General features: G+C 44.8%; 1 protein-coding gene across 13 annotated transcripts in view; it reads left to right on the forward strand.

Annotated features, from left to right (window-relative positions):
• Positions 1–3,764: 3,764 nt before the first annotated feature.
• Positions 3,765–26,234, forward strand: part of BCKDHB (branched chain keto acid dehydrogenase E1 subunit beta) — a 290,535-nt gene continuing 268,065 nt past the window's right edge. For 4 of the 13 annotated variants that reach the window (XR_012157976.2, XR_012157977.2, XM_073336534.2 and 1 more), the window contains exons 1-3: positions 3,770–3,986; positions 9,782–9,859; positions 16,636–16,704. Coding sequence is in view for 9 of the 13 variants with exons in the window: in XM_073336534.2 (XP_073192635.2) it covers positions 3,821–3,986; positions 9,782–9,859; positions 16,636–16,704 (313 nt within the window). In the remaining 4 variants the exon portion in view is untranslated. Of the gene's footprint in view, positions 3,987–9,781; positions 9,860–16,635; positions 16,705–26,234 lie in introns of all 13 variants that reach the window. The other 9 variants (XR_012157975.2, XR_012157974.2, XM_073336531.2 and 6 more) reach the window with 7 other exon arrangements.

Raw genomic sequence — 26,234 nt, forward strand, 5'->3', positions numbered from 1 at the left:
CAATCCCCAATTTCCCCCCCAGATCCCTAAATGGCCCCCCTCAAGGACTGAACTCACAACCCTGGGTTTAGCAGGCCAATGCTCAAACCACTGAGCTATCCCTCCCTGTATTGTATGTATCTTCTTGGTATGGATGATTTGTAGCGACATAGCATAAGAAGCCTCCACAGCTGAGGATATTTGCGGTCAGAAACTTCCACCTGCATCAAGCCTGGCTTTCTTTGTTGCGTCTTCTCTGTGTTTTTATCTTTGTGCTCAGAATGTTTAGTTTCAAAATAGCTCTGCAATTTGCATGGTTTCATCGATTCAGAAAACAAAACTTCACCACAAATAACACATAGCCTGTTTTCAATACCAGAGGTAAGATGCCGGTAAAACCGTGTTTAATGTAATTTTTCCTTCCAATCTCAGTGTTTTCATTGGTCTGCGGTTTAATACAGCTCTTCATATGCTGAATAATCAAGCCCTCTAATGTTGTCTCAGTCCCAGGGCTCGCCTTAGGGAAAATGGCACCTTGGGCCAACTTCTATTTTGGTACCCTTTCTTTGAAGGTGGAGAGGAGCTGAAGACAGAGCAGGGTTGGGAGTGGAGCTGGGCTGGCAGGACTCAAGGCTGAGAGCCCCACGCATGGCCGGGCTCAGGGCTTGTAACCCCCACATAATCACCTTGCGACCCCCCAGTTTGGAAATTGCTGGTTCAAGATTGCAAGCAGGCTGCAAGAAGCTGTCAGCCTAGGCACCAACTTCCTCTCTATCTGGAGGGTGCTCGACTCCCCATGCAGGCCCATCCCCACTCTACCCCTTCCTCCAAGCCCCTACCCTGCTAATTAGCACCTGCTAATTTTTTTCCATGGGTGCTCCAGTCCTGGCCAAACTGAGGGGTGCACGGGAGAAGATAGGTATCTTCTATCTTCTGGGACACAGAGTGATGGTATCTTCTGGGACACAGAAGATAGGTATCTTCTATCTCTGGGACACAGAGTGATGGGCTCGGCCCAGGGGCACCATTTCAGATTTTGATATTGAGAGGAAACTTTAACCATAATTCCCAGGGCTACTTAGGCAGCTGAAAACTCTAGGTTTTGTTTTTTTTTTTGGCAGAAAATAATTTAAAAATTAGTTGACAGGAGCACTGCATCTAATTCCTATATAAAGAAAGAAATTTAAATAAATATTAGACCCACTCAGCTCTAAATACTAACATGTTCTGACAAGTCACTTAAGGGACACTGCTTAGGTTTAAAATTGTAATGTATATTCTTACTTTGTTACTAACTCTTCAATAGAATAATTTGAACAATTATAGAAAAATCTATATTAATTTCTATCATTTAGGCTAATTAATTTTTGCAGTTTTCCAAGTTTGGAATAGATCATTTAATGTTTGGAAACATCATACTAGGTAAAAGCCCTGTGAGTTTATACTGCACCTGCCTGGAGGTTAGAGGTTTCAGAGTAACAGCCGTGTTAGTCTGTATTCGCAAAAAGAAAAGGAGTACTTGTGGCACCTTAGAGACTAACCAATTTATTAGAGCATAAGCTTTCGTGAGCTACAGCTCACTTCATCAGATGCATATCGTGGAAACTGCAGCAGACTTTATATATACACAGAGAATATGAACCAATACCTCCTCCCACCCCACTGTCCTGCTGGTAATAGAGGTTAGAGGTGGTACTATACTACAAATAATAGACTAGAAATGGATTTTAAACAGGAGTGAAACTGACACTTTCAAATCACTTTACAGTATTGCCCACCCCAAATGTTCAACAATCAAGAGTCAGGCTCACCAAAAAAATCACAAGATCGTCTTAAAAATCACAAGATTATGTAAAATAGATTTGGTGTTCTTTTTATTTGCCTTTTGATTTTTGAGCCTTTAGGGTGAACTGGGTCACATTTTGAAGCTTTCTCCACAACCCTGAGGGCTAGAAATGTACTTTTTCTTTAAGAATGAAGGCTGAAATAATCACATATCCACTTGACTGCAGGAGCTGTGGCTTTAAGGAAAACAATAATTATCATGAGACTCATGACAAAATCATGAGAGTTGGCAACACTGCTTCCACTTCTGTTTAAAGGATAGTTACTTTCCAGAAGGCTCTTAAACACAACACTATAGTAATCGAGTTGCAGTTCTCACAGGCGAATATTTAAAACCAAACAGCAGGAAAATTCCTTATTTTAGGATGAGGGAAAAAAATTGAGTCTTCTGAGGTGTATCAAGGCCACTGCAGGGAGGAAAGGAAAATAAACAGGGACAGGAGTTCTGGGCAGCTCTTCCTCTTGAAAGAACATTGGAGGGTCAAATCTTCCAGTCCTTAATAAGATAAAACATATTCCCATCAGTGCCTCCAGTCATAGATATTAACATGTGCTCAATAGCTATAGTTAAATATCAGAGCCATTTTATCCAGGGCTACACATTTTATACACATTGGCTCAGGGACATTGTCTGCATATTCTGATCAGTGCTGAGTACACAGATGGTGCTTAGTGAATGATATAAATCTTGACAATAATCATTGACTTTATGGACTTTACGGATGCAATTTCTGTTCTTTTTCTAGAATTGGCTTGGATACAGTTAAAAGAAAAGGAGTACTAGTGCTACCTTAGAGACTAACCAATTTATTTGAGCATAAGCTTTCATGAGCTACAGCTCACTTCACGAAAGCTTATGCTCAAATAAATTGGTTAGTCTCTAAGGTGCCCCTAGTACTCCTTTTCTTGTTGGATATAGTTGAAACCCTAAGAATTTGAGGGATAAACACAGCTGATATTCAGACAACACTTTCTCATTTTTCCTTTGCTCATACAGAGAACAAAAAAATGACACAAGAAAATGGTTTTCAGTTAAAATGTAAAACTGCACAGCAGCCATTGCTCTAAAACTCAGCACAGGGCAGTTACCCCTCGGGGGCTAAGTGATCTCCTCTCATCTGACTCGGATTCTCTTTCTTCATCCTTCCTGACCATTGTGTTGCTTTTCATGCAATCAACCATGACAACCTTCCCAACAGCCTGGGACCATTTGCTGGAGTCTCAGAGAAGTGGCCTTCTTGGTTTTGCTCCCATCTGTCAGAATCCTCCTTTTTTTTTTGTCAGCATGCAGCAGAAAGAGAGGCTGGTCCAGCGGATTGGGTGCAAAACTCAGGGGAAAGGAGCCTGCTCCTGGCCCCGCAGCTGCCCTGCTTTGAAGGCTAACTGAAGCATCACAGAGCAGCAACTTGGGCTGGTTGCTTGCCTTGAGTACCTCTGTGCAGCAAGGTGCTGCCTTGCAAAACAGGCCTTTCCCCAGGAGAACAGCACCACAAGCCCAGCAGGTCAATCCCAGGGGTAGCACCCGGGAAGGCACAGGGTTGTGCTTTGACCTAGCTCCTGCCCACCTGGCACAATACTACCTCTCCACGTGACACACAGCCTGCTGCCTCCCCCCCTTTCCTGCGCCCCGCCCCCCCCAGCGTCGCGTCGCGCGTCGCGTCGCGTCGCGTCTCCTTCCTCCGGGCGGCCCCTCCCCCTACTCTGCGCATTTTCTATCAGCGCAGCCGCGCCCCTAGCAGCCTAGCTCCACCCCTTCACAGCCCCGCGCCTCACACTTTCCTCCTCCACCGTCGCGCTGAGCCTATTCGCAACGACCTTGCTTATACGCGGGCGTAGTAGAGACTACTCGCCCTCCGGCCTTACCCCGCCCACAGCACCGTGGGATCTGATTGGTCCGTTCTACGTTGCCCAGCTAGCCAATAGGAAAGCCGCATTCCTACCCCGCCTCTTTACAACGTGCTGTTGCTGTCACACCTGAGTCCTGACCCTAGGGGAGATGGCGGCGGCGGCCGGGCTCGGGCTGCGTCGGGTGTTGGTGCTCGCCTCCAGACTGGGGCAGCTGCGGGCCGGCATGGGGGGCCGGCTGCTCCCCTTGGCCGCCGGGCCGCGGCGACACGCGGCGCATTTCACGTTCCAGCCTGACGCGGAGCCCAGCGCGCACGGTGAGGGGGGGCCGCGCCGGGCTCAGCCCCCGTTACCCCCTGCAGCCTGCCTGGCCCTGGAGAGGGGCTGCCGGGCTGGCGGAGGGCATCGGGCTCCCGGCGCAGCGCCTGCTGCTCTGGGTCCGCTTGTCCCGAGGGGTCCTAGGCGTTAAGGGGAGCCGCCCTTCCCCGCCCGCCGCGCTGTCAGCGCCCGCTGTGGTTGGGGGCAAGGGCGCTGGATTTCCCAGGCGTGCCCCCTCCCCCCCCCAACAGACACCCCCCGGGGCAGCCGTTAAACGTCCCCTGGCGGCGGCCCAGGCAGGCGGCGCGGCGCGGAGCGGGCGTGTTGTTACCCCAGAACCACGAGCCCGCTCCCCTGAGCAACGAGCGCGCTGGCAGCCAGGAGACTTTCCCGACAAACAGTAAAGGCCAGTTCTTGGCCGCCAGCCTTCTGGGGTGGGAGCCTCTGGGGTGGCTGACGCCACCTGGGCAGGCGCTCTCTGCAGTTAGGGTGAAAACGGCCTTTCTGTAAAGGGGGGGACTGAGATCCCCCGGTCCATCCCTCCTTTCCAGCCGCTGGGCTCGGTGCGAGCCTTGCGACAAACTTACCCGAGTTGATGACGCTGGAAGAGTAACTCATTCCCCTGAAATGACCGAAAGTTGAAGATGAGTGGTCTGATTTGATTTTTTGGCTAGGATCTGGAGCGAGGCACCAGGTAGAAAAGCAATAACAGCTGATCATTGCCACTTTTGGGTTAAAACTTGTTTTCACTTAGGGTCAGGAAACGTAGATGTGTGACATAATTACATTTTAAGTTCAGAAGCCAATATTGCTGTAAAGAAGGGGGGGAATCACTTAAAAGGTGTAGAGAAGATGTTTCTGTTGTACAGAGTAATGAGAGACTCCAGTGGAGAGGAGCACCATTATCTTTTGTTGGTTCTGCTGTAAATAGGCTTGGCTGAATTTGATTTTTTTTTTCAGTTTTGATTAATTGGGATTTTTATTTTTGCCAATTTTTATTTTTACAGTTATGGGAAGTTAGGGGTTGGCGGTGGGGTTACTGTTGGGGCAGTGCTGACAGTGGGGGCTGTAGGGGGCTTTCTGTGAGGCTGAAGGGCCCAAGACAAGTTGGGGAAAGTAGCAAGGGAGGCAGTGGTCCTGATCTGGTGGAGCAGAGACCCCCAGCTGGGGCTGCAAGGAGAAAGATGAGCCCCTGGCCCGGGGAGGGGGGTGTCTCTGCTGAATGTCTCCTGACAAGGGATTGCTCTCTTCCCCCCCCCCCCCCGCTGGTGAGTGAACTGGGCTGCCAAGGGGTGTCTGCGCTGCTGCAGGGCCAATGCCCTGCAGGCACAAGCTGTAGGAGGCTGCATTCAATGCTGAGTGTTCTGATTTTTTTTTGTTTGTTTTTTGTTGACTTCAGTGTGTCAGCTGAAATTAATATTTATTGACATCTGATGATTTCAATTGGATCCTGTCAAGCCTAGCTATAAAGTAGCCAAGTTCCCATGCACTCTGTGGCAGGCTGGCCCTAAGTTCTGCGACATGTTATAACAAGCTATAAATTCTGTGGCAGATTCAGTTTGCCATTTTCATAGAATTAATGGTGAGAATGCCAAATACAATTATTTTCATGTAATATTCAGTTAATCTTACATTGCCCTCAAATTTCCAATATGCCACAGAATTTTGACACATCACTGCAATTGTAGAAACTTTCAGTGTATGTTGGAGAAGCTGCAGGTTCTGGTATGTGGGCAGGAGACACTTAGCACTTCAGTTCCACGTTGTGGAGTTGCTACCAACAGTGGGAAAAGTTTGCAGACAGCTTAACAGTCAGGGCTCTAGTCAGAAGAGATTGACAGGTTCTCCCCAGGGTGCCACCTGGAATTGGGGTACCACTGAGCCTCCCAACCCACCAGCCTGGGCTCCCTTTTACGCTGTACTGCTGTGACAAGCTGCAAAGCCCTCGGGAGTATAAACCCAAAATTATACTGTCTTGCGTTGAACAGGGAACTGTACAGCGTAAGATCATAAAATTTACCCTCCCTCGCTGTGGAGAGGAATATGCAACAGCCTTTTGTCCTTGAGCTATGATTCCCAAACGCTGGTTTAGATAAAGCAAAAACAAGTTTATTAACTACAGAAGATAAATTTTAAGTGACTATAAGTGATAGCAAACAGGTCAAAGCAGATTACCTAGCAAATAAACAAAAAACTCAAACTAAACTTAATATACTAAATAGATTGGATATGAAGAGCAGCTTCTTACCCTAAGAGGTGATACAAGCAGGCTGCAGATTCTTAAGGGGCAAGCTCAACTTGCTTACAGCTTGGAATCTCCAGGTGTTCCATTCACAGGCTAAAAATCCCTTTAGCCTGGGTCCAGTGCTTCCCCCAGTTCAGTCTTTGTTCCTCAAGTGTTTCTCGTGTGGGGACCGAAGAACGCCAGATGCATATGGCGGAAATGCTTTGTTTTCAAGCTTGGTTCCCCGGATTGGTCTTGGAAAAATACTGACATCCCAAGATAGAGTCTAGAGACATGTGATCTCATTACATGTCTTTGTAGAGTCATAACAGCCATTATTTGGAAGCTGTCTGATGTGTTCTCAGGAAGGCTCCCCAGGTGGGAGATGAGCTTCTCCTAAGGCCATAAGAACATAAGAGCAGCCATACTTGGTCAGACCAAAGGTCCATCTAGCCCACTATCTGGTCGTCTGATCGTGGCCAATGCCAGGTGCCCCAGAGGGAATGGACAGAACAGATAATCAAGTGATCCATCCCTTGTCACACATTCCCAGCTTCTGGCAAACGGAGGCTATGGGCACCATGTCTGGCCATCCTGGCTAATAGCCATTGTTGGGCCTATCCTCCATGAATTTATCTAGTTCTTTTTTTGGAACCGTGTTCTAGTCTTGGCCTTCACAACATCCTCTGGTAAAGAGTACCACAGACTCACTGTGCCTTGTGTGAAGAAATACTTCCTTTTGTTTGTTTGAAACCTGCTGCCTATTAATTTTATTTGGTGACCCCCTAGTTCTCGTCTTACGAGAAGGAGTAAATAAAGCTTCCTTATTTACTTTCTCCACACAGTCATGATTTTATAGACCTCTATCATATTCCCCCCCCCCCCCCCCCCGAGTCCCCTCTTTTTCCAAGCTGTAAAGTCCCAGTCTTATTACTCTCTCCTCATACGGAAGCCATTCGATACCCCTAATAATTTTTGTTGCCCTTTTCTCAACCTTTTCCAATTCCAATATATCTTTTTTGAGATACATCCACACGTAGTATTCAAGATATGGGCGTACCATAGTTTTATATAGGGACAATATATTTTCTGTCTTATTATCTATCCCTATCTTAAAAATTCCCAACATTTTGTTAGCTTTTTTGACTGCTGCTGCACATTGAGTGTATGTTCTCAGAGAACCATCCACAGTGACTCCAGGATCTTTCTTGAATATTAACAGCTAATTTAGACCCCATCATTTTATATGTATAGTTGGGATTATGTTTTCCAATGTGTATTACTTTTCATTTATGAACATTGAATTTCATCTGCCATTTTATTGCCCATGCACCCAGTTTTGAGAGGTCCCTTTGTAACTCTTTGCAGTCTGCCTGGGACTTACAAAACTTAAGATAGTTATCATCTGCAAATTTTGCCACCTCACTGTTTACCCCTTTTTCCAGATCTTTATTAATATGTTGAATAGGACTCCAGTACAGACCCCTTGGGGACACCATTATTTACCTCTCTGCATTCTTTAAACTGACCATTTATTACTACCCTTTTCCCCCCAATCTTTAGGAAGGCCTATTGTTTTTTTCCTAATGGCTCATTGCCCTGAATAGGCCCTTCCAAACCCACGTATCTATCATGAAAGCATCTTGTCTAGTGGGCATTCCCCAGGTGTAACTATGTTTTGAAATACAGATTATAGTCAGGTTTCAGAGTAGCAGCCATGTTAGTCTGTATTCGCAAAAAGAAAAGGAGTACTTGTGGCACCTTAGAGACTAACCTATTTATCTAAGCATAAGCTTTCGTGAGCTACAGCTCACTTCATCGGATGCATACTGTGGAAAGTGTAGAAGATCTTTTTGTACACACAAAGCATGAAAAAATACCTCCCCCCACCCCACTCTCCTGCTGGTAATAGCTTATCTAAAGTGATCACTCTCCTTACAATGTTTGATTAAATAAATCTCTGCTCATCACCAGTTCTGGAAAGACTGGGTTGTCATACTGTGAATAACTTAGTATGGGGAGGGGCAAGAGAGTGTCAATTTTTTGTAAATTACAACTATATCATTCCATCTCTGCCTGCTGCTTTGAGCTTCCATGGCATTTTACCCACTCTCTGATCACAAAGTGTATTATGAATGACAACTAACGAATACTGGGGATATATAGGGATCAAAGCAGCCAGCTCTGGGCTGGAATGATACAGTTCTTTAGCCATGTACGGCAACCTATACAGCAATCTGAGAGGAAGTGAAAAGCTCTCTTTACTAAATTTAAGCTGATGGATTGTTTAGAGAGTTAAAACTAACTCAGTTAGTTAGAATTTTTAAAAATATTGAGGTTCCTACTACTACCGTGAATGGCCTGGAACTCCATTTTACTGTCATTCAGAAGACAGGCCCATCTACAGCTGGGCAAAGATTCAGTAATAACTTGGAGGGGGGAAAAAGAAAAGGAGTACTTGTGGCACCTTAGTGACTAACCAATTTATTTGAGCATGAGCTTTCGTGAGCTACCGCTAAAGAATTGCCATCACCAGTTCCTTGTAGGTCTTACTCCTGAGGGAATTTTGTGCTCAAAACTTAAAATTATGCACACTATTTTAAAATATTTTAAAATTCTGCAAATTTTATTTGTCAGTAAATTAAATAAATGTGGCTCCAGCATGGCAGTGGGGAGCATAGGCCACTGGATGCATTGAGGTGGGAGATCACCCTGAAGCTCTCACCTCTCCCAGTACAGGGACTTGGCAGTGAGGCTGCACCTGACCCTGACACAGTGCAAGGGCTGGGCCCGCCTCAGAAGCACCCTGGGGTCCTGCCCCTCTGTGCCAGATGTGGCTGGGCAGGCTCAGCCCAGCAGGATCCTAGTTTTGGGGAGTCCAAGTGTGGGGTGAGAGATTTCTGTGTGGGACATCTGCGTGCAGGCAGCTCAGTGGGAGATTTGGATGCACAGGGGCTCGTTTGGGTGCAGGGACAATGGGACTCTGCAGGGGATCCAGATGATGGTGGATGGGCTCTGTGGGGGGCGAGGGGTGGGTAAGGCTACTTCTGTGCCCTTACAGGAATGTTCTATGTTAATGAGGATCCTGGGTCTAATAGCTGTGGTATCCTGTAGGAAAGAAGGCCGTGGACTGAAATTTGGGCATACTTTGGTAAACTTTAACGGAGTGGGTAACTATCTCAAAATGGTTATTTTTCATAAGGAAACAGTTTTACATAAGCTTATTGTCTTATAACCAGTAGGTGTTAGCCTTTGAAAATGCCTTGCAAAGTTACATCTGTTCTCTTGTACCTGGAGGCTCGAAGGAAGTTACAGCATATGCTGTCATCGTTTTGTAACTTTTGAGAGATCTGAAATACTGGCTATCAGTATTGCAGTTACTGGGATTATCAAGTGTGCCAAACTGTATCTCGTCCATTTAAAGTCTACGCCGCAAAACAATCCTTTTGATCCTCATTAGCATTTTCCTTTTAAGGGCTTCAGTGGCTGCTGGCTCGTTTAAATTATTACTAAGTTTTTTGTTTTGTTTTTTAAACAGATAAATAGCTAAATGTCGTCTCTCTCATGCAGGGCAAACCCAGAAAATGAATCTTTTCCAGTCCATAACTAGTGCCTTGGATAATACCTTGTCCAGAGATCCAACTGCAGGTACACTATAACTGTAATTATGTGTCTCTCTGTACTGTGAAATTAGTCATTTTTAAGATTATCTGAAATGTTTTTAATAAAATGTAGAAATAAACTGAGGTTCCAAATCACTTAGAGAATATGCCTGTAGGATTAAAAATGTATAAACAGTGTACTGAAAGACTATGTACCACATTGGAACTCAGCTGCAGTTCTTTTTCTCCTACAGCAATTGACTGCATTATTAACATCTAATGTGGAGCAGAGAGCTGCATTGCTTAGCTTGCTTAGTATATGAGTAGTGATCCAAATATGTCAGGGGAAATTCAGGTCCTAGCAGATAAACTAGTTAATTCTCATCTTAAAAAAACAAAACTACTTTAAGTTGAAGAGTACACTTTTAGAACACTTCAGATGTTAAAGGTTTTTGAGTTTTGTTTTTCCAAAAATGCATTTACTTTTGAATTTTCCTGATTGTAAATGTGCATGTTTGTAGTGATGATCAGAAATACCTCTGAGGTCTGGCTCTGGTTTTTCATTTTGTTGCTCTAAATATTTCTGCACACCTGTAACTTAGAGTGACAAAGTTCCTTCTGTACCTTGGTGGGTCTTGCGCTTATTGGCGGATTTGCTCGCCTTGGAGCTTCACTGCAGCTCTCAGTTTGGCCGTTTTCGTGAACCCACAGTCCAGGTCAACTCCTCCTGTGTCTGACCAGGAGTTGGAAGGTTTGGGGGGAATCCGGGTTCCAGCCCAAGGCCCTGTGGAATGCAGCTGTCTAGAGTACCTCCTGGGACAGCTGTGCGACAGCTACAACTCCCTGGGCTACTTCCCCATGGCCTCCTCCCAACACCTTCTTTATCCTCACTATAGAACCTTCCTCCTGCTGTCTGATAATGCTTGTACTCCTCAGTCCTCCAACAGTATGCGTTCTCACTCTCAGCTCCTAGTGCCTCTTGCTCCCAGCTCCTTACACGCACACCACAAACTGAAGTGAGCTCCTTTTTTTAAACCCAGGTGCCCTGATTAGCCTGCCTTAATTGATTCTAGCAGCATTTTGATTGGCTGCAGGTGTTCTAATCAGCTTGTCTGTCTTAATTGTCTCCAGAAGTTTCCTGATTGTTCTGGAACCTTCCCTGTTACCTTACCCAGGGAAAAGGGACCTATTTAACCTGGGGCTAATATATCTGACTTCTGTTACCCTCCTGTAGCCATCTGGCCCGACCCTGTCACATATCTTCTCCCCCTGCCCCGCCCAACACTACAGGGTTGGGCAACTTGGGACGTCAGGCAGTGTACTCCTGACAAGCCATCTGGATTGCCATGGTGGCTTCCAGCCTGGTGGTGTATGGTGAATTGGAAAGGTTGTAGGGACGGGAACCATCTGGTCACCCTTACATTCTTCTCTTTATTTCGCTGCATCCACTGGAGGGGTGCATGGTCAGTCACAAGGGTAAACAGTCATCCCAGAAGGTGGTAATGTAGTGTTTCCATGGCCCATTTCACAGCTAGGCACTCTTTCAACCATGGCATACTTCTGCTCTCTCGGGAGGAGTTTCCTGCTGAGGTAGAGGATTGGGTGTTCTTCATCTCCGACCATATGCGATAGGACAGCTCCCAATCCTACTTCAGATGCATCTGTCTGTAAAATGAATTCTCTGTTGAAGTCTGGGGCTATAAGCACAGGGTTACTGCAGAGGGCTGTCTGTAGATCCATGAATGCTTTTTCTGCGGCATCTGTCCACTTCACCATGTTTGGACCCCGGGCTTTTATCAGGTCTGTCAGGGGACTCGCTCTGGTAGCAAAATGGGGAATAAATTGTCAGTAGTACCCCACCACACCCAGGAATGCCCGGACTTGTTTTTTCCGATTTGGCCGGGGCCAATTTTGGATAGCCTCTAGTTTGTTTAGTTGGGGCTTGACCATGCCCCTTCCTACAATGTAGCCAAGGTATTTAGCCTCGGCTAGTCCTATAGCACACTTGGCTGGGTTTGCTGTGAGGCCAGCCTGTCTTAGCGTGTCCAGAACCCCTTCCACCTTTCCTAAGTGGCTTTCCCAGTCAGGGGTGTGAATAATCACATCATCCAGGGCCGCTGCATAACTGGTATGGGGCCGTAGGAGCTTGTCCATAAGACGCTGGAAGGTGGCAGGTGCCCCATGCAGTCCAAAAGGAAGAACAGTATATTGAAACAGACCCTCTGGTGTAGAGAGTGCCGTCTTTTCTTTCGCATCTTTGGCAAGGGGAATCTGCCAGTATCCCTTTTGTTAAATTGAGGGTGGTCAGATCTGGCATTGCTCAGGCAGTCAATTAACTCATTAATATGGGGTTTGCATCGAATTTGGATATCTCATTCAGCCGGCGAAAGTCATTACAAAACCTACTGGTGCGATCGCGTTTGGGCACCAACACAATTGGGCTTGACCACTGACTGTGGGACTTTTCGATGACTGCCAGCTTCAACGTCCTTTTTACCTCTGCCTTGATCTCCTCCCTTTTTGCTGCTGGGACCCAATAGGGCCTTAAAATTACCTTTGCCCCAGGATCTGTGATAATGTGGTGATATGCTTCGGTGGTCCAGCCTGGTTTGGTTGAAAACACGTTCTGGTGTCGGTTAATCATCTCAGTTACCTCCTTCTTCTGGTCTGGTGTCAGATCAGTGGATAATCCTGATCTGCTCCTGCCTGTTATTTCCACGAATCGGGGTCTCTTGGGCCACTAGACACACCTCTCGTTGGTGCCAAGGTTTTAAGAGGTTAATGTGATAAATTTGTTCTTGTTTCCGGCGTCCTGGCTGCCGCACCTTTGTAGGTTACTTCCCCCATGGGTTCAACCACCTCATAGAGCCCCTGCCATTGGGCCAAAAGCTTGCTTTCTGCCGTGGGTACCAACGATCCACTGCTTGGAACTGTCGGACTTTTGCCTGGCGATTTTAATGGGTTCGCTGGGCCTCCTGTGCCTTTCCCAAATGTTCACGTACAATAGGGGTGACCCGTACTATCTGTTCTTGCATCTGCAACACACGGTCAATTATATTTCTCCCCTCTTCCCATATTTCTTTGGCAATATCTAGTATGCCACAGGGGTGGTGACCGTATAATAATTCAAAGGGGGAAAACCCAGTTGAGGCCTGAGGTACCTCCCGGATTGCAAACATAAGGTAGGGTAGTAGAGTATCCCAATCCTTCCCGTCCCGACTTATGACTTTTCTTATTGCCTTGAGGGTTCAGTTAAACCTTTCTTCCAGCCTATCGATCTGTGAATGATACCCTGAGAACTTCAGTCTATGTATATGGAGCATTGTACAGAGATCCTTCATTAGCTTCAACATAAATGGGGTACCTTGGTCTGTTAATATCTCCTTTGGTAGCCCCACTCTGGCAAAGATCCCCACCAACACTTTAGCTATCGTTTTAGAGGTCGTGTTCCGCAGGGGGACGGCTTCTGGGTAGCTAGTAGCATAATCCAGAACAACAAGTATATGCTGGTAGCCCTGGATTGTCTTCTTCAGGGGTCCCACTAGGTCCATGGCTATTCACTCGAAAGGGACCTCTATGATGGGAAGGGGTACTAAAGGTGCCCTCAAGTGGGGATGTGGACTGTGCAGCTGACATTCTGGCCAGAAGAATCATCACAGGACTCATGCTAGGGTCTTCTCTACCCCCAAATGCCCCCCGAAAAGAAGACTATGGGCCAGACTTAATACAGCATTCTGGTGTTTTTGAGGTACTAGGATCTGCTGTACCTTCTGCCCCTGTACTGGTGCAACCTGGTATAAGAGATTCTTCTTCATTATGAAGTAGGGTCCTGGTCCCTGGGTTTTCCCTTCCACGGGGACCCCATCTATTTCTGTCATCTCCTTCCTAATGTTGTCATACCTTGGGTCTTCAGCCTGCTCCCATCCAAAATTTCCTCTCCCGGGGTTAATCTGCTCGAGATCTAGGGGGCCAGTCTCTTTAGTCTCTACTGGTTCAGAGGCATTAGGGTGTGGGTCAGACTTGGGTGCTTCTCCCTCCTGGGTGACCTACTTTTCAGCTGCTCGGGTCCACCTACCTATGAGAGCGACCCTCTGGCTTTGGGCCAGTATTCGGGTTCCCAAGGCCTTAGCTGTACTTCTTTCCCTTTTCGTGTTTCTACACTGTCTGGGAGTGGAGAACAAATCTGGGGATATTTCAGAGAAGGTTGAGGGTTGACAGTCTACTGTGGATGCCTCACTACTTTCAGGGCTTCCCCCTCTCTCTAATTCCCCTACCGGGAGTAAGTCTCCAAACCCTGGGAAGTCCCTCCCTATGAGCACTGGGTATGGAAGTTTAGGGACTACACCTGCTGCTACCTCAGTAGTGTTCCCCTGAATCTCTCTTTTTACTGGGATGGTGGGGTAATAACCAACTGTCCCATGGACACATGTTATCCCCGTACACTTAGCCCACAGCAGCTGACTGTGCTTCACGAGCTTCCCTGAGACAAGTGTGATAGCACTCCCCGAATCAACCAGTGCTGTGGTCTCTACCTCATTTAGCTTCACTGGTCTGGTGTACATATGTGGGGATAGTGAGACCACACAAGGTGGATTAGGGAGCATGGGTCTACCCAGTTCCCCAGGTTACACTGCATAGGCTCCTCGGCATTGAGACACTATGCAGCTTTGTGTCCCCACTCCCCACAGGCATAACATCTGTATGGAGCCCTATGCATTCCCCAGTCTCTTGGTTTGGGCAGTCTAACATCACAATCCTCTTCCCCCTCAGTGCTCTGACACTTTGTGGCTTCTGGTGGGCCTTCAGCCCCTCTCTTTTTCCACCTGGGCTCTCCTGGTGGCCCAGTCATCCAAGCTCTAGGGCTTGGTGCTGCTAGTTTAAGCCGGGGTGCTTCTTCCTTAACTGGTCGGGTCAGCTCCCTCGCCATCCTTTGCCTCTCCACCTACAACAAGGTTGTTGCACTGGTAGAGGGTTCATTCTGGCTTACCCAGGCACAAAGGTCTGGCAGTAGTCATCTCATGTACCGGTTGATGACAAGAGCTTCTAGTATCTCCTCCGGGACTCAGTTCGTAACCACTTTCGTGCGAGATGGATGAGGTCATATAATTGGGACCGTGGGGTTTTGTTTTCCTGGTACCTCCACTCATGATATCGCTGGGCCCACACTGTGGTCATTACCCCGGATCTGGCCAGGATCTCTGCTTTCTGCTGGGGGTAGTCTGCCACAGCCTCTTCAGGCAAATCATAGTAGGCCTTCTGGGCCTCCCCACACAGGAATGGAGCGAGGATGCCAGACCACGGTTTTCGGGGCCATGCCTCCCGCAGGGCTGTCCTCTCAAAGACGAGGAGGTATGCCTCTACGTTATCCTCCCGCGTAATTTTCTGCAGCCAGTTGCTGGCCCGCATGATCAGCTCTGTAACCTTTTTGTACTGGTACCCCTTTCACATAGCAAGCCTCGAGTGCGACCCCTCTTATACCTTTAAAACACTTTTAAAAATCTATTTAACACCATTATAAATGCTGGAGGAAAAGCGTGGTTTGGGGTGGAGGCTGACAGCTCGTGACCCCCCCCATGTAATAATCTTGCAACCTCCTGAGGGGTCCCGACCCCCAGTTTGAGAACCCCTGCTCTAGTTTTATATATTTAATATAAATAAGTGTTGTATTTTTCAATGAGAAATCAAAAGTAGCCTTGCCCTAAAAATCCTAAAATTACTTTTTAAAAGGGATCAAAGTTCAGCAATCAACCAATTTAATGGAAAGGGCTAGACTGCTTTTAAAATCTGGATCCATTTACTGTCTAATGGCTTTTTGGTGGTTTGTATGGTTCCTAGTGGATGGATAGTCCACATTGCAAAGAGCATAATAATGGTGAGTATTTAAGCTGGCAACTTGCACAGTTATTGAACTACCTTCTTTTCCCTAAAGGTGGTCCCTCCAGATCAGGGCTGTAGCACATGGGTGGGACATTTGGAGAAACTTGCTATTTAATGGATCAATTAACATTTGTGGTGGTCAGTTCAGCATTTTTCAGGAGCATTAAAATCACATAGAAATGAAATGGGAAATGAAACCAGTTGAAGCTTAAAAATTAGTGGTTGAGTCCTTACTTGTGATGTCATTTTATTTTTGATTAAAAGGAAAGATTGCATCAGATCTTAAACTTTTTAAAATGGAATGTCTAAATTCAGCAGATGTTTGGTTAGTTCATACACTAAACTTCTTGGAATTTTTAAATGAATTGATAGTGCTGTGGTATTACTTAAATACTTTTCTGAAATGTTCCTGCAGTAGTTTCTGAAACATAGCTAGAATAGTTTAAACGTTCTATTTTGGGCCAGAAAGTGTATTGTCATACTAACTCCTCCTCTTCCCCTTTTGTGTAATGTACTGTTTTTTTTAAAAGGTGATGCTGATCTGAGTGTAGGAGAGGTGGGGGAAAAGCTTGATTTGCTAATGCGCATACTATATTTAAAATGCTTTGAACTTTTTGTTGATAAAAATACAGTACTTTGAGGTCAAATTAATCCCCCTTTTGGACATGGTGAAACATCTAAAATTCAATGCTTTTAACTATAGTATTTTATAGTAGCATATACTCAGTAAATTGTTTAGAAATCTATTAAAACTTGTTCTCGCTCAATCATGAATGTTGAAACTTAAGATGTTGAATATAAATGGAAACAGTGAAATTCAGGTGAGGACTGCGCTAACAGTTTATAAATGGTTAGAATAGAATAAATAGGATTATCTTAATTTTCATACTAGACGAGTGTTTGTATTCATAAATAAAAGTAAACTATGTATGACTTATTTTGCAGTAATATTTGGCGAAGATGTAGCCTTTGGTGGAGTCTTCAGGTGCACTGTTGGGTTGCGAGACAAATATGGTGAGTTAGCTGCTTCTGTACAAGCAATATTAGATTTAAAATCTTTCCTTTTCCTGCTATAGCTATGATCCTAGATGAGTCTTGTGGGGAAAATCATGTAAATGAGTTTGTTTTTGTTTTGATATAGCTGAAGATTAATGTTTTGAACAGATTTAATAATTTTGTTTAATAGGAATTTCCAAATTAGGCATTGAACTTGGCCTCATAAGTTTATAACTTAAATTTTATTTTCAACTAAGTTGGCTTGCAAAAAGTTGTTTTTGGCTTTTACAAGGATTCCAGGTTGTAGTGTCTCTTAAGATCAGATAAGATATATTTATCTTTACTCGCAACTAGTAACCTGTGGTCATTCATACCAACTGTATTGTTTCCATAAAGAAAATGAGGTAACATGTATTTCTGGATCCTGTGTATAATTGACCAGGAACTGAGTTTAGGCCCTATATTCAATTCGGTTTTAACACTTTTTTTTCCCCTCCCCCGAAGTATACCACTTTCTCATGTGGTTCAGCTAGCCAGTGTTAGAACCATACTTGAACTGTCCTTAAAACTTAATTCTTTTACTCATTTTTCTGGCCCTGCGTAGAAAGAGCCTGAAAAAATATTAGTTACCTTGTTCACAAATTAACCAGGATAGTCAGTTTTGTAACCTACTAGACATGAAAAGCATAACTTGAGAAACTGTATGGAAAATAAGATGTTACTTTATCCAAGAACTGAGTGATGTGGTAAATCTCATGAAGCTTGGCTTAGTAATGAGGGAAGACAGGAGGAAGTTTATTTAAAACACTTGGGAATCTTAACTGTTACTTCCTCTTGTGGAATCATTTGCTGTCTGAGCATCTCTTCAATGGCACATTCTCAAGAATCCTTTTGTCCCATTATAGGAATCTGGACTCAGAAATACAACTGATCTTTTTCTTTCAGTTGCCTGGGGAAAGGTTGGAATTCTCCTTGAATTATGCTGGTGTAATTCTGACTTCAGTGGAGTTGGTCCTGATTTGTGAGAGAAGAGTCAGGCTCATAGCTCTTTTGTTAGACTCTGTTCTTCTGGTTAATGGTGTTTTTTCTCAGAAAATGCAAAGACGTCCTTTCCGAATTTCTGCTTTACAATTGAAATAGCTCTCTTCTGGTTACCCATAGAATGTATGTTTTTTTTAACTTGGCTTTTGTGGTTCTAATAAAAAAAACATTATCAGAGTATAAAATGTCAGTGTTTCATGTACTACATGCTGGGTAATATCTATAGTTACCTGCATGGTGGTTAAGAGTAATAGGGGATAAGATAGTATGCATCAGTGATCGCCTTAAGCACATAAGGGAGACCATGTCTACACTGCCCTGCAATTCAGACTATGGGGATGTGGATTACAGCAAGCTCTGAAGTGCTGCGCTGTAACTCCCTTGTGTGGATGCTGTGGGCTGAACAAAAAGGTACCTAGTTCACATTGACTACTTTAATGTGAACTAGGAACTTTTTCGTTCACATGGGGAGTTACAGCACAGCATTCTGGTGTTTATGTAATTTACCCCACTGTAGTCCAAACTGTGGGGCAGTGTAGACCAGCCCTAAGCCTGTCTGACTTAACTAGGCATATCTTCTTTCTATGCCTCACCCTCTTTCTTACTATAACATTCAAGTAGGCTACCGGTCTATCTTTTATCTGTAACTTTGTTCGTGGTAGGCAAATTTTAAAAATCATAGCTACAGAAAGCAAACACCATAAATTTTTGAATACTAATATTTGCATTAGAATAAGATCTCTGTGACATTACATTTGGTTGCTGCAAAAATTAACACAAGATTTCAACAGGGAAATAAGCAGCAGGAGCAGATGGGTTCTCAAGCAAATATCCTGTTTCTGTGCAAATGTTTCTAGTAGTAAAGCACAAGGGAAAGCAAATACAAGTTATATTACCAGGAGACTGTTTACGCAGTGTATTGTGTATGCAAAAAATAAAGTCCTTAAGATCCTTTTGGCCCTCATTGGTAAGAATATCTTGTTTATTGTTGAAGGTTTTTTCCACTAACCAGCAAAACAGCAATAAGCAAATACAAGATCATTTGTCAATATTTATATCATACCAATGTGTTGGTGTAAAATGTGAGGGTGTTTTTATTTTTCCTCCTTTTTGTGTTTTTTTTCTGGTATATAATCATCAAGATCACTAGATGGCAGTCTGGCTCTGAAAGTAGTACTCTTAAGAGCAAGTCTGTAGTCCCTTTTTAATTAAATGCAGGGAGCAAGATCTAAATACCAATTTATATACTTGTAGGCAGAATTTAGTTTATTAATGGCTCAGAACTACCCAGATGTTACTCAATATCAAGACTACAGTGCAGAGAAGTTGGGGGGGGGGGAGAAGGGGAAGTATTTTAAAACAGATTTCTTCTTTCAGTGAGTCTAAATTAACTGTGTGCTATGAAAGCCAGTTAAACCGTACATGTATCTTATGCTTATCTCAGGAAGAAGGTGTCAAGAGGAAAAAAATAAAATCATTTTAAATCAGGTCAACACTTAAAGTGGCTTATGAGACTACATATAATTAAATACTTTAGCTTAGAATTTAAATGCACAGAAGTTAGTAAATAGAAGTTTGTTTCTCACAGCAGCTGTAACTTGTTAGTGTCTGAATTAAACCTATGGTAATTCTTCAGAGTCCCTTTGTGGCAGACCCAACTATGTATTGGTATTCGCACATGAACCCGCAAACACACTTTTTGCCACTTCTCAACAGTGAAGGTGTTGCTCTGGGACTCATGAGATATATGTATGGATGCCCTTATGGGGATAAGAGTAGAAAAGGTCATGCATGCCCTTTCCCTCTTTGTTCTGCCTCAGGACTTTATGGGCATTGGGTGGTCTATTCTTTCTCTTTTTTCATAAACGTGCTTGGGCATCAAATGTATGGCCCACAGCCTGTGTCAGGCCCACCTGGTGTATTTGTATTCTGCATGACCTGTTCAGACTGCAGAATGTCAGCTTCTGAAATACAATTCTAGCTTTCATGGTTGTGAGACCTTCCCAAATCAGAGTAAAAACGTTTACTTTCCTGAGTCTGTATATGGTTTGTGGCTTTGAGAGATGATCTCCCATGTCCCCTATTAATCTAATCAGAGTATGAAGTAAAGGACACTTTGTCAACATTAACTATTATATTGCTGATAATTTTAGTATCTGGATTGGGGAAAGGAGTGAGAAATCTAGTGGTGGGAGAGGAGGATTATTGTAGGGAAGGAAATGCAGAAGGAAGAAGAAAGAGACAGGAAAGACAAATAGACTAGAGGGAGGCAAGAGAAACAAAGAATAGTTGGGTGGGATGGGCTTATTTCCCAATGAATGTGACAATGAAGTAATTAAAGATGAAACTTTTAGTTACTAGTAAAGGCCAAATTCTATCCTGTTCCTTTAAATCTTCATGCTCACAGTAGAGAGTTCTGCTGTGAATGTAAGGGGATATAGAGTCTCAAAGCTGTGTTCAGGTCAATGGACTGTAACTAAAAGTGGAATTTAGCCTTCTTTACTGAGTAAATTTGACATGCTGGGGATTTTGTAAATAACTGTAGTGGCAGGCTTTAAGTGTACTGATCACTTGCTAATAAGTTTTCGCTACCATGCGAGGTTTATGCAGAGCATCTGCAGTTAGGTCATAGAGAACTGCTGGCTGAAGGGTCAAGAGTATTTCCCTGAGTGTTAATTTCTCCTTCAAAGATCCATAACTTCTAGGAAGAAGGATGGCAGTGCTCCATGTTGAGACTCTTGAAGACATTGCTGGGCTGGAACAGTGTGATACGGTCTTTAAAATTAGTCCTGTGTAATCCCCAGAGGGCCTCCCATTGTGAGGGGTATCACACATGATGCAGGCACACTTGAGGTCTGCATGCTCCGTAGGAGACATAGTCTTTTGTCTCTGATAAAGACAGTTGTGGTTTAAACTTTATATCCCTGGTCTTAGCCTGGTTCCCAAAGTACAGAAGCTGTAGTAGATTCATGAAGAAGACACTCTTAGATGCCTGACCATGCTAGAAAGCATGACGGGAACAACCAAAGTGGCCAACTCTTTCCCACGAGTGGAGTGGGAGGGACATTGGGTCACCAGGCTTCCTCTTGTCTCCCCAACAAGCAGGGATGGACTTTACCACACTGGACTGAAAATGTTCAATCGTCACTGATCCTGGGCTGAGGTTTGCAAAGGTAATAAGAAACTGAATTCTCACTACTTTTTATTTTTTTTATTCTTTTGGAGGGAAATTGCATCCCTAAGTTTTGAACTCCACAGTGTATTACTATGTCTGCTAGGGACTGACACCTGTCATTCCATATTCTTTTTGAAAATATGCTTATGATATGAATGACATAACTGAGGTATACTTTATGCAAGATGGCTTTTTGCCTCTGTTTTCACTAACAAGGTCAGCTCCCAGACTGCTGCGCTGGGCATCACAAAATGGGGAAGAGATGGCCAGCCCTCTGTGGAGATAGAGGTGGTTAGGGACTATTTAGAAAAGCTGGATGTGCACAAGTCCATGGGGCCGGACGAGTTGCATCTGAGAGTGCTGAAGGAATTGGCGGCTGTGATTGCAGAGCCATTGGCCATTATCTTTGAAAACTCGTGGCGAACAGGGGAAGTCCCAGATGACTGGAAAAAGGCTAATGTAGTGCCAATCTTTAAAAAAGGGAAGAAGGAGGATCCTGGGAACTACAGGCCAGTCAGCCTCACCTCAGGCCCTGGAAAAATCATGGAGCAGGTCCTCAAAGAATCAATCCTGAAGCACTTGCATGAGAGGAAAGTGATCAGGAACAGCCAGCATGGATTCACCAAGGGAAGGTCATGCCTGACTAATCTAATCGCCTTTTATGATGAGATTACTGGTTCTGTGGATGAAGGGAAAGCAGTGGATGTTTTGTTTCTTGACTTTAGCAAAGCTTTTGACACGGTCTCCCACAGTATTCTTGTCAGCAAGTTAAGGAAGTATGGGCTGGATGAATGCACTATAAGGTGGGTAGAAAGCTGGCTAGATTGTCGGGCTCAACGGGTAGTGATCAATGGCTCCATGTCTAGTTGGCAGCCGGTATCAAGTGGAGTGCCCCAAGGGTCGGTCCTGGGGCCGGTTTTGTTCAATATCTTCATAAATGATCTGGAGGATGGTGTGGATTGCACTCTCAGCAAATTTGCGGATGATACTAAACTGGGAGGAGTGGTAGATACGCTGGAGGGGAGGGATAGGATACAGAAGGACCTAGACAAATTGGAGGATTGGGCCAAAAGAAATCTGATGAGGTTCAATAAGGATAAGTGCAGGGTCCTGCACTTAGGACGGAAGAATCCAATGCACAGCTACAGACTAGGGACCGAATTGCTAGGCAGCAGTTCTGTGGAAAAGGACCTAGGGGTGACAGTGGACGAGAAGCTGGATATGAGTCAGCAGTGTGCCCTTGTTGCCAAGAAGGCCAATGGCATTTTGGGATGTATAAGTAGGGGCATAGCGAGCAGATCGAGGGACGTGATCGTTCCCCTCTATTCGACATTGGTGAGGCCTCATCTGGAGTACTGTGTCCAGTTTTGGGCCCCACACTACAAGAAGGATGTGGATAAATTGGAAAGAGTCCAGCAGAGGGCAACAAAAATGATTAGGGGTCTGGAACACATGAGTTATGAGGAGAGGCTGAGGGAGCAGGGATTGTTTAGCCTGCAGAAGAGAAGAATGAGGGGGGATTTGATAGCTGCTTTCAACTACCTGAAAGGGGGTTCCAAAGAGGATGGCTCTAGACTGTTCTCAATGGTAGCAGTTGACAGAACGAGGAGTAACGGTCTCAAGTTGCAGTGGGGAAGGTTTAGATTGGATATTAGGAAAAACTTTCACTAAGAGGGTGGTGAAACACTGAAATGCGTTACCTAGGGAGGTGGTAGAATCTCCTTCCTTAGAGGTTTTTAAGGTCAGGCTTGACAAAGCCCTGGCTGGGATGATTTAACTGGGAATTGGTCCTGCTTTGAGCAGGGGGTTGGACTAGATGACCTTCTGGGGTCCCTTCCAACCCTGATATTCTATGATTCATGTAAGATATCATTGGAAAGGTTATGATTTACTGAATGCGATTATCCAATTTGTATGCCTGTATCATTTCTGTATCTGAAGTTAGGAATATTGACTATATGAATATGAACAAGAGGCTGCTCGGCAGCTCTCCAACACCACTTTCTACAAGCTATTACCCTCTGATCCCACTGAGAGTTACCAAAAGAAACTACAGCATTTGCTCAAGAAACTCCCTGAAAAAGCACAAGATCAAATCCGCACAGACACACCCCTGGAACCCCGACCTGGGATATTCTATCTAATACCCAAGATCCATAAACCTGGAAATCCTGGGCGCCCCATCATCTCAGGCATTGGCACCCTGACAGCAGGATTGTCTGGCTATGTAGACTCCCTCCTCAGGCCCTACCCTACCAGCACTCCCAGCTACCTTCGAGACACCACTGACTTCCTGAGGAAACTACAATCCATCGGTGATCTTCCTGATAACAGCATCCTGGCCACTATGGATGTAGAAGCCCTCTACACCAACATTCCACACAAAGATGGACTACAAGCCGTCGAGAACGCTATCCCCAATAATGTCACGGCTAACCTGGAGGCTGAACTTTGACTTTGTCCTTACCCATAACTATTTTACATTTGGGGACAATGTATACCTTCAGATCAGCGGCACTGCTATGGATACCCGCATGGCCCCACAGTATGCCAACATTTTTATGGCTGACTTAGAACAACGCTTCCTCAGCTCTCGTCCCCTAACTCCCCTACTCTACTTGCGCTATATTGATGATATCTTCATCATCTGGACCCATGGAAAAGAAGCGCTTGAGGAATTCCACCATGATTTCAACAATTTCCATCCCACCATCAACCTCAGCCTGGTCCAGTCCACACAAGAGATCTACTTCCTGGAGACTACTGTACTAATAAACGATGGTCACATAAACACCACCCTATACCGGAAACCTACTGACTGCTATTCCTACCTACATGCCTCCAGCTTTCACCCTGACTACACCACACGATCCATTGTCTACAGCCAAGCTCTGCGATACAACCGCATTTGCTCCAACCCCTCAGACAGAGACAGACAGACACCTACAAGATCTCTATCAAGCATTCTTACAACTACAATACCCACCTGCAGAAATGAAGAAACAGATTGATAGAGCCAGACTTCCCAGAAGTCTCCTATTATAGGACAGGCCTAACAAAGAAAATAACAGAATGCCACTAGCCGTCACCTTCAGCCCCCAACTAAAACCCCTCCAACGCATTATTAAGGATCTACAACCTATCCTGAAGGATGACCCAACACTCTCTCAAACCTTGGGAGACAGGCCAGTCCTTGCCTACAGACAGCCCCCCAACCTGAAGCAAATACTCCCCAGCAACCACATACCACACAACAGAACCACTAACCCAAGAACCTATCCTTGCAACAAAGCCCGTTGCCAACTGTGCCCACATATCTGTTCAGGGGACACCATCATAGGGCCTAATAACATCAGCCACACTATCAGAGGCTCGTTCACCTGCACATCCACCAATTTGATATATGCCATCATGTGCCAGCAATGCCCCTCTTCCATGTACATTGGTCAAACTGGACAGTCTCTACGTAAAAGAATAAATGGACACAAATCAGATGTCAAGAATTATAACATTCATAAACCAGTCGGAGAACACTTCAGTCTCTCTGGTCACGCGATCACAGATATGAAAGTTGTGATATTACAACAAAAAAACTTCAAATCCAGACTCCAGCGAGAAACTGTTGAATTGGAATTCATTTGCAAATTGGATACAATTAACTTAGGTTACCTTGCATAATGACTTAGCCACTCCCAGTCTCTATTCAAGCCTATTTCCCCTTTTTGCCTACCCTCCCCCCCCCCAACGTTCTTGTTAAACCCTGGATTTGTGCTGGAAATGGCCCACCTTGATTATCATACACATTGTAAGGAGAGTGATCACTTTAGACAAGCTGTTAGCATCAGGAGAGTGGGGTGGGAGGAGGTATTTTTTTCATGCTTTGTGTGTATGTAAAAAGATCTTCTACACTTTCCACAGTATGCGTCCGATGAAGTAAGCTGTAGCTCACGAAAGCTTATGCTCAAATAAATTGGTTAGTCTCTAAGGTGCCACAAGTACTCCTTTTCTTTTTGACTATATATCTGTATTTCAACTGTGCTACTTCGGGTAACGCCCACTGCTAACACTTCAGGTACAACAATGGAAAAGCCAGATAGGGTGGATGGCCCATCAGCAAGGACAATGAACTGCAAAAGGCTTGGCCTTCCTGTGGACATTCCATATCGCCACTGACTCATGGACTCTGTGATTCTACAGAGTCAGGTGGTCTTGTGACCTGATACTAAAACGTTATCTGGGAATGTTACAAGACAAGGGAAGGGAGGTCAAGTTTGGGGAAACTGAAGGATTCCTGTCTTATGTAAATCCTATTTAAGGGTAGGGAGGAAGGCAAACAGGACTCCTCTCCATGGCCTGTCGTCCCAAGAAGAAAATCTGAAGGCAGGGGGGCATCCACACTGAGACGGGTGCAGTTGAAAGGGGATATAACTGGAACTCTGAACCATGGAAACTTTGCAACCTGTCTGCAACAATATCTAGGGTGAGAAATACTATTTGAAATTAATTTCTTTAGTGAAACTAGCTTAGTGTGTGTGGTTTCATTTGCTTAGTAATCTGCTTTTGTTCTGTTACCCCTTTTACTACTTATCTGCCTTTTATAGTTAATAAAATTTGTTTTGTTTAAACCCAGTTTCTGTCATTTCTAACGGGGGTGGGGCAAGAAGTGTGCAGGGGAGAGGCCAGGGGCTTGCCTCCCTGGCCAGGAGCTCAGGGGCAGGGCAGTGCAGGACAGTCCCAGGCCTGCAGGCTGTAGTTTGCCCACCTCTGGTCTAGGGTGTAGCATACTACACTGGAGACCTAGATTCAATTTCTGGCTCTGCCACTGCCTTCCTGCATTACTTTGGACAAATCCCATTCACTCTTTCTATACTTTCATTCCCCATCTGTAAATTGGAGATCACAATTAATCCCTCTTTGGTCTATTTGGATAGTAAGATGTTTGTAGGCACTGTCTCTTACTGGAATTAATTTGCAAACTGGATACAATTAACTTAGGCTTGAATAGAGACTGGGAGTGGATGTGTCATTACACAAAGTAAAACTATTCCCCCCCTCCCCCACTGTTCCTCAGACCTTCCTGTTAACTGCTGGAAATGGCCCACCTTGATTATCACTACAAAAGGTCCCCCCACACTCTCCTGCTGGTAATAGCTCATCTTAAGTGATCACTCTCCTTACAGTGTGTATGATAACACCCATTTTTCCATGTTCTGTGTGTATATAAAACTCCCCACTATATTTTCCACTGAATGCAGCCGATGAAGTGAGCTGTAGCTCACGAAAGCTTATGCTTATGCTCAAACTGGTTAGTCTCTAAGGTGCCACTAGTACT

Source organism: Lepidochelys kempii, chromosome 3, assembly GCF_965140285.1.
Source record: "Lepidochelys kempii isolate rLepKem1 chromosome 3, rLepKem1.hap1, whole genome shotgun sequence".
Lineage (NCBI taxonomy): Eukaryota > Metazoa > Chordata > Testudines > Cheloniidae > Lepidochelys > Lepidochelys kempii.